Source organism: Populus trichocarpa, chromosome 15 (genome assembly GCF_000002775.5).
Source record: "Populus trichocarpa isolate Nisqually-1 chromosome 15, P.trichocarpa_v4.1, whole genome shotgun sequence".
In the NCBI taxonomy this organism is placed as follows: Eukaryota; Viridiplantae; Streptophyta; class Magnoliopsida; order Malpighiales; family Salicaceae; genus Populus; species Populus trichocarpa.
The window spans coordinates 11304405-11312969 of record NC_037299.2 but is presented as its reverse complement, the minus strand read 5'-3'; the positions used below and the strand labels follow the sequence as shown (position 1 = coordinate 11312969).

At 36.2% G+C, this 8565-nt stretch overlaps 2 protein-coding genes across 2 annotated transcripts; both read right to left on the bottom strand.

Moving 5' to 3' along the window:
- Positions 1–387: 387 nt before the first annotated feature.
- Positions 388–2127, bottom strand: LOC7463091 (GDSL esterase/lipase At3g48460). Its single transcript, XM_002321633.4, has 2 exons — positions 1226–2127; positions 388–1098 (listed from the first exon to the last, which is right to left on the bottom strand). Exons 1-2 carry the CDS (start codon positions 1853–1855, stop codon positions 595–597), a joined length of 1134 nt encoding a protein of 377 aa, XP_002321669.1. The 5' UTR covers positions 1856–2127; the 3' UTR covers positions 388–594.
- Positions 2128–4523: 2396 nt separating this feature from the next.
- On the bottom strand, positions 4524–6235 carry LOC7454680 (probable phosphopantothenoylcysteine decarboxylase). Its single transcript, XM_002321632.4, has 3 exons — positions 6067–6235; positions 5590–5961; positions 4524–5014 (listed from the first exon to the last, which is right to left on the bottom strand). Exons 2-3 carry the CDS (start codon positions 5947–5949, stop codon positions 4721–4723), a joined length of 654 nt encoding a protein of 217 aa, XP_002321668.2. The 5' UTR covers positions 5950–5961; positions 6067–6235; the 3' UTR covers positions 4524–4720.
- Between the last annotated feature and the right edge of the window lie 2330 nt (positions 6236–8565).

The window sequence follows — 8565 nt, the reverse complement described above, 5'->3', positions numbered from 1 at the left end:
GGAGGTACTCTGAAGAATGTACATTGATATTTACTGAAGGAGATTCAGCAAAAGCTCTGGCAATAAGTTCCATGATCAATAACGTTCTCTGTGGCAAACATCAATTCAACTTTCTTTTATAGCAGTGAATTAATGCATGCCAATAGCTGGTGGGGTTGGGCTGGCCCGGACTGAACGGAATTTTTACGGTGTATTTTCTTCGAGAGGTAAATTGCTCAACGTGCGAGAAGCCACGCCTGAACAGCTCGCATAGAATAAGGAAATTGAATGCATCAAGAAGATTCTTGGAGTATTACTTTCTTTTTTATGAACTGAATTATATTTGGAATTCCAATTAATATCTTAAAAGGATTCTAAACACGAAAATTCAATCCCAAGAGTTTCAAATATCGTAAATTATCATCATTTATTTCTTTTATCTCCATCCAGTCAAGAGTCTGGCTACCCCTGTGAATCTCGAAGAAAACTTGCACAATAACATATGCAACTCAAGTTCATATATGTCTAAAATTATTGAAAGAAACATCAAGGACTCAGAAAAGTATCTCATAATTCATAAACACCATTACTGAGGCTGGTTAGAAGGAGAACAATTCACACATGCTGTTTCCTGTCCATCAAGGAACCAAATGGAGGATGACTGAATGTTCCACTCAGAAACATGTGACTGAGCGCCTTATACATGGCTTCGGTGAGATGAACTCCATCCCAGTTAATGTACTGAGAAGGGTTTGAGCAAGCACTTGCATGAGATGTGCCACATGTTGAAAACACTTCAAAATTGTAGGGTGGACCTCCTGATCCACAGCATGCCATGAATGGCTCTTTGAATCCGTACTTCTTCGGATTCTTCATAACCGTGGCGTAGGCATTCCAGTAGTCGAGATAAGCAATTACAGCATCAGGGAACTGTTTCCTGAGATCCTGCACTGTCTTTTGGTAAACAACATTATGGGTGTAGGATTGATTGTTTGCGCTCTTCACGCAGCCTAAATCATCTCTGTCGTCTTCAGAAGCCAGGACCATGGCCAATGGCAAGCATCCTGTTGGAGGCAAACCTTGAACAACAACATGTTTCACACCTTTCTTCAGCAATGTCTGCAATTTCATAAATCAATTAGTTGAGTTGCAGAAATGATATCACCATCACTGAATTGATCTTGCTCGTTAGTTATTAAAATGGAATAGTTGTTGCCATGTAGAAGAATGAGAATTCAGTTATTACCTGTAGGAATCCGGTGACGCTGCTGATCGCAAGCTTCCTAATTGTGTCACTTGATACGGAAGATCCAACAGTATATGCATAGTCATTGACTCCGATTTCACCAACCCAGATCAATGCATCATCAAATACTGCCTTGCACTCAGGGCTTGATGACACGGCCCCTTTACAGCCCTGACTCTCCAAGAACTTGTTCAACCAAATCATTTGAGTTTGAATAGATTGAGGAGTCATGTCAAGGGTAAGGTTGTTCTTCACAAAGAAAGCATGATTTATTGCTGTGGAGCCAGCAACAGCGAAGTTGATCCCATGAGGTGCATTGCCCTTGTGGCCTCGGTAGGGTGGCAAGTATGGTAAGGACAATGTTTCAGTTACAAAGTCAATCACAAGCCGCCCATCAGAGTATCGGTTGGTGGGGTGGTGAAAGAAGGTGCTGCCATATGGACGGCTTGAGACATGGCCAAAACCAGAAGGACCTGACGCAGACCTGGTGTTGCCGGTGTCTGTAAAGGAATCACCAAAGGCATAGATTTTCTTGAAGGGACTAGTGGTCTGAACTGCAGAGTTTAAAGCAAAATTCGAAGAGCAGAAAAAGAAAACTACAAAACAGAAATACGTGGAAGGAGCAACCATTTTCTCAAAGGTTCACAGCCTTAGCACTTAGCAGCTTCAACCGACCGAGTATATGATTCAGCTTATATATTTGTGATCTTTTTGTGAATGGCAGTTGTGTCTTTCAACTCATGCTATCATTTTTCAAATTAAACCCACTTAAAGCTCTAAAGTGTGATTTCTGTAGTCTTTTGCTTTACCTACCTAATAGTGGACATATTAATTGCCTTTCGCCTCTATGGATACCAAAAATGTGGTGTGCTCTTTAATTACAAGAAGCCAGAAGACACCTGCAGAAGGAATGGGGCTCTGTTATTTATTTATATCATAAGAACCTTGGTCCATACAAATAAGAAGTGTCAATGCTGTGAAACTGTGATTTGGATGGTTCAGGGTTAAGAATTCCGAGCCTTTAATTAATTGGACTCAAATTTAGTTGGGGCCTTAAATGAGGATATGCGCTCTCCAACTGTCTCCCTGTTGATTAGAGCGCTTAAAAGAGAGATTGATAAAGAAAAGGGATCCCAGCAAAGGAAATTATAGCTATGGTGGGTGGTTGAAGTTGAGAGGCAGATCTTTCCCTTTTACAATAAATTCTCAGCATTCTTTTTCGGTGCCTTGATGAGATGCCTAGACATTTACAACCACCTCTATTGCTATCCAAGCAGCAGTGTAAATGCACTGTACCATGCAAAGAAATTCATCATGCTTCCTTGTAAATTGCTGGCTTTTGTCTATCCTGCAGTTGCAGTGACTTGCTTGGATATGGCCAGAGTCTTTAAGGAAGAAGGAAATCTTGAGATTGATCGTGGTGGCTAATAATTGAAAAGGGACCCCATTGTTCCCTCCACCATAGCCTTGGTATAGGCATCTAATTTATGATGTGTCTATGTAATAAACCGAATAGTTGGCTGGAAATTTTGGCATCCATTCTGCATTTTTGTTTTACAAAGCTTCTGAAAATGATACAGATTTTACAGTATTACTATGTACCTTTAACTCGGTAAACAAACCCCAAAAGTATAATCCAAAATGCAAATGATGAGATTGGCCTCGTGAAAAATTAAATTAAATTAAAAAAAAAAAAACCTTAAACAAAAGCTGGTGTCCATCGTGCAAAACACTGTGCACGCATGGACAATGCATTATGAATTGGAGTAGTGATTTTTTTTAGTTTTTTTCATTTTGGTATCCAAACTTTTTTTTTCATCAATTGAGTCCTTTAATTGCAAAATTGATACTCAATTGCTTTCTATTTGTTAACTAGGGTAAAAATTGAAAGAAGAAGGATCAGGGTGAAAAAGATGCTGAAAATAGGTGTTATGTTCGAAGCTGGCATGAAAGTTTTAATCTGGTCCTCCAATTTCTAAAATTATACATTTTTTGTCTTTATTTTTTCAAATTTAATTTTTGTGCGAAACTTAATTTTTATTATTTTTAAGTTTTTAGTTTGTGAGAAGAAAGTGAGAGAGCATCGCTAAAGTCTAGTATTAAAAGAGAAAGTCATTATTTTTGTTTATCAATTTTAACTATTAAAATAATTGATATTAGTTCCAATAGATTTTATATAATAAAAATAATTTAATAATAATGGTTTAAAACTTAATTATTATTTTAATAAATAAATTTAAATTGAGAAAGAAAAACCAACTAAGTCTTGTACAAGCATTTCAGCCGAAGCCATTTAGCCCTGTGGATGAGAAAAATCCTACTGTCATGTAGTTTCTTTGTTGTCCCCTCCCAAAACTCCCTTGAAGGGGCGTGTTATGCACTTATGTCTAGTTCCTTTTACCCGACCAGTCCATTGCTGTGGCCACGGCCTAATACCACTGCCAATGAAGGGTCATTTACGAAGATGTAAGCCTGAATTTTTGTGTTTTTAACTTGGCAAGGGTTGAGGAACCAATTGCTGCACCATTGTCCGTACTTCGTCGGCAGTAGTCGCGTCGCCATCTTTGACTGATTATGTAGCAAGCAAGTTGACAGGTGTCTTTTAAGAATCACCTTTTTCTGTTGGGTTGTACAAGCATCATTTGAAGTATGAGAGCGGTCTTTTGAAAACGTAAGTATTTTTTATTTAAAATAATATTTTTTATTTTTAAAAAATTATTTTTACCAATATATATATATATATATATATATATATATATATATATATATATAAAATTTTAACCAACCCCGTTTGGAAATCAATGACTGTGGGTTTGGAAATCAATGACTCTGTATTGGAAATCTGTGGGTTTGGAACTCAATGACTCTGTATTGGAAATCTAGAAATGGTTGGAAGGGACTCCGTATGGCTAACAATACAATCTCGCATTGATAAAAATTACCTCACGGTTTATAATGCGGAAGGACTCATCACTCAACTGCGTGTGTATTGCTCCCGTTTTTGTTTCCCTTCCCTGTTATTGGGCAACTGGAACCTTGTTTAAATTGGAGAGAAACCTTTCCCTATCATGATCCATCTGGACTCGCCTGGGGGCATTAATCATCTGGTATGATCAATTTCCAACTAAAATATGGAGACCGCATCTCTCTGCCCCCTCCCACTTTCACCAAACAAACAAGGGCTCTGGCCTACATCTCTCAATGATGATGCAAGACATGCATCAAAAAGAAACAGTACTAAGTTGACATAACCAGTGGATCTAACAAGCTAGAAAGCTTTTCAGCAGCATACAAATCATTTGGAAAATGGAATTAGTACTCCAATCAGTGACCATTCACATAAGCTCTCAAGCATCATCTGGAATTAGTGCACTCTAATCAGTGAAAAATCACTTGAGCTCTTAACAGCTATTTCTAGGCATAAAAAATGCTTGAAACCAATTACATGCATAAAGACAACAATGGACTCACTAGAGATGAAATGATGCATAGTAATTAACCAACTCTTCTATCACCGGCTTGACTCCGTGACTCCAAGAATAGTCTTACAGTTGAGTAGATTAGAGAAGGTTCAGCCATTGCACCATTCCCATAATCTCCACATGCCAGCCTCTTTGAAACAGGTGGGATCAAGGAAATTCCAAGCTCATCAATTGACATGAGATGCCGTTCTGTGAAAGGGTTGCTCCACATGAAAGTGTTCATAGCCGGCGCAACAAAAAGTGGCTTGCTGTAATCCCATGCTCGGACAATGCAGGTCAGCAGATTGTCACACAACCCCCCAGCAATCTGCATTGACGCATAAATGTTGAAGAAAAGATTAGCACTTTTTTCAATGATTCTTGGAAAGAGAGAGAGATTAAGTTAATTAATAATGTAGGAAATACAATTACAGGAGACCAAGATAAGCCATTCTCAAAGATCACTCACTCTGTAATGAATTACTCAATATACATGAGCATATGTTTAGATAAAACAATAGAAATAAACCCAAAATAAGGCCAGTCCTTAATTCTTATTTATCCTCAATGTCTAATGTTAGAGGAACTTAACAAAATAACACTACCGTGATCCTTTATTCGGTACAAAACATTAACCATTCTAATCTGTCCATGCATCCTATTGGCTAGATATACACTGTGGGGACACAAAACAGGCAATATTATTCCTCCACCAAATGGTGGTTTCTATCTATCTCCTTTTGGGTTTTTAAAATGTCTACAGGTAAATATACAATTCAATCACATATATGGTTTAGCCAGGGAAATTTATGTTCAGTATTTGTTATACCAGACATGGACCACATAAAAAAGGAAGATTTCCATACAGATAGTAGCCAAATGACAGAAAAAGAAGAAGCTTACCTTGCCAAGCGTATTAGCAGATAAAGGAGCAATAACCATGATATCAGCCCACCGTCTTAACTCAATATGAAGCACAGTATCTCCTATCTTATTCCAACTCGACCATTCATCCTCGTCAGTGTAGAGCACAACATCCTTAGGCAATGCAGCTCTATCAATGAAATGCAAAGAAGCCCTAGTAGCAACCGCTTTCACTTCAGCCCATTCAGAAAAACAATGACAAAGATTCCCAAATTTAATAGCAGCTACACTCCCACTTGCCGCTAGTAGAATCCTAGGTTTCCTAGGACCGGCGGCCGCGGCGACAGCATTAACCTGTGCTGTCTCCATCTCTGCTGTCACAGGTTCCGAGTATTCCATCGTCTATCCAACCTAATCAAATACAATTGGTAAAGATTAACGGGCAACCTAGAAGTGAAAACCCTAAGATCTAAAACAGAAATCTTAGAGAAATTGAAAATAAACAAGTGATGGTACCGTTCAGTGGAAAAGGGAGAAGCTTCCTAAGTGTTTGATTCGATTCGTAGCTCGTCTTCTGGAGATTGAGATTGGCGTCTGGGAGCTCTGCTGTTTGCGCTCGCCAGGTTTAAAATGGCGGACCCATTGGATCGCCGAATAATTGGTTCGACCTCAAGCACGCGTATAGTGAGCCCGACCTTGATTACCCATAATCAATTTTCGGCCCGCAATGAATTATTACAGCAATTATTAGTATTGTAGTAGTAATTTTTTTTATTTAAAAATAATATGTTTTTTATTTTTTAAATTTATTTTTAAAAATTAGCATTTAGAATTATAAAAAATTAATTAAAAATTTAAAATTTAAAAAAATACTTTTTAAACACAAAATCAAACACCAACAATACACTCTTATGCAAGTTTATGAATTTTAGATTTCTATCTTAAATTTCAGTTCTAAGAATTGAAGGAGGAAATCCATGGAAAATGAAAGGAGAGAAAAGAATCGGTCATGCACATTACAATCATTAAAAAAAAAAGAGTTCTGCAAGTACTCGTCTAGTCATAAATAAATAAAACAAAAACAAGCACATGCTTGTTTTTGAAAAGGAGAGGGTACCAGTAATTTATTATACTGCCATTGATTAAAATATATGCAAAAAAGGAGATTAAAATAACCGCAATTAGGAATGATTTTTTTCGGTTTGATTTGGTTTTTATAAAAAAATAACTAAACCAAAATTTTTTTTAAAAAAACTGAAACCGGGTCAAACCGGTTTGGCTCGGTGTTCTCGGTTTTGGCTCGGTTTTTTCCGGTTTTGGCTCGGTTTTTCCGGTTTGGCTCTGGTTTTTTTTATTTGGTTTTTTTGGTTTTCTGGCCAGTTTTTTTAAAATTTTAATCGGTTTAATAGGTTTTGTTTACGGTTTGGTTTTTTCAGTTATTTTTTTCCAGTTTTCTTGGTTTAATCGGTTTTTCAGTCTCAGTTTGGCTCTGGTTTTTTTTGTTTGGGTTCGGTTCGTTTTTTTTATTTTTTTTTTATAAAACCAAAACCGAATTGGCTGATTTTTTTAAAATTTTAATCAGTTTAATTAGTTTTTTTTACAATTTGATTTTTTTAGTTATTTTTTTTTTAATTTTTTTAATTTAATCAATTTTTCAGTTTTTTTTCTTACCCCTGACAGCAAGTACACCCTCAACAATCTCTTAAAATAGCATTGCCTGGTGCAAGGAGACGTGGCGAGCGGGGAGGCCACCAAGCCCGATACCCATCATGCTACTGTCCCCGAGATGACCCTGAGAATCCGCGTGCATGTGCCTTTTTTATACACACTCAAGATAAAATTGAAACCACTGTCCATTAGAATGAACCGTACGAAATCTTGTTAGGCCATGATAGGATAATCTTTAAAACCATATGTTATTTCATGATTAAGTGACTTAATCATTCGCTGTGCAGGCTGAATTCACATTAACAAAAACCTAGAACTGTCTTGGAGTTACTGCACTCCTTCAGTAAACACTGCATTGGATTTCTTTTTTCTTTTTGTTTTTTTTTTTATCACGTTTCGGTCATTCAATTTCATTTTTAATTTAATCATTTGACATTTATAATGTGGGTTTGGACTTGAAGGGTTGTTTTATCTACTTATAAATGGGTTTTCGGTGAGTTGATGAAATATTTTTTTATTAGATTGATACTCGATTTTATAAAATAAAATTTTATTTTATTGTTTTAGAGCAATTAAAGATTTGAGGACCCAGTTTTAAACTTTGAAAAATATTAAACCTCTTTAATTCTCTCTCATTATGGACTCGATTGCATAGATAAGAGAAAAAATCAAGTTATTTTTTTCAGTTAATAAACTTTTTTTTTTAATTTCATCCTTCAAAATTTGGTATTTTAATAATTGACTTAATAATTTATTTTAGTTATCTAGACATAGGGATCTAGCAATATCACTAAAAACCTTTTTGTACTTGGTTGATACTTGGTTTGTCAAGATAAATATGAATTTTATTGATTTAGAGCAATTAGGGATTGGGGGATAAATTTGATGCCAAGACAAATTTGGGTTGATGCAAGCGAAGATTAGTCGGTGCGTGTAATACACGAGCCAACAAGTGAAGGAAGCGACAACGGCATGTTGTGAGCGACTCTTTGGGTTGATGAAACACCGTATTCCATTGGAAATTTCACAATGTGCTCTTCCTTCTAGGGTGGCGTGTGTAACCGGAAACACAATGATATGTTGTGAGCGACTCTTTCTCTCTTCTTTCCTAGAAACCTGTACCAAACTATCCATTCAAAGTAGTCCTTTTATTTCAATATTGTCATTTCAAATTGCATCCTTTTTTTTTTTTTTGCTAATTTTTCTTCTATGTCCTTTTATATATTTTTTTAATTTCACCCTTCAATCTAACATTTTAAGTTGTCATCTTTTTTTTTAGATTTGATCCTTATTCTTTAGATTGTTAATTTTTTAGATCCTTCTGTAATTTTTTTTTAATTTTTCCCT

Bases quoted from the DNA above. Each gene is read 5' to 3' on its own strand.
- LOC7454680 (XM_002321632.4), bottom strand. From the start codon at position 5,949: ATGGAATACTCGGAACCTGTGACAGCAGAGATGGAGACAGCACAGGTT. The intron at 5,015-5,589 runs GTAAGCTTCTTC...GCGTCAATGCAG, and splicing joins CTGCTAATACGCTTGGCAAG to ATTGCTGGGGGGTTGTGTGA.
- LOC7463091 (XM_002321633.4), bottom strand. From the start codon at position 1,855: ATGGTTGCTCCTTCCACGTATTTCTGTTTTGTAGTTTTCTTTTTCTGC. The intron at 1,099-1,225 runs GTAATAACTGAA...ATGAAATTGCAG, and splicing joins GCGTCACCGGATTCCTACAG to ACATTGCTGAAGAAAGGTGT.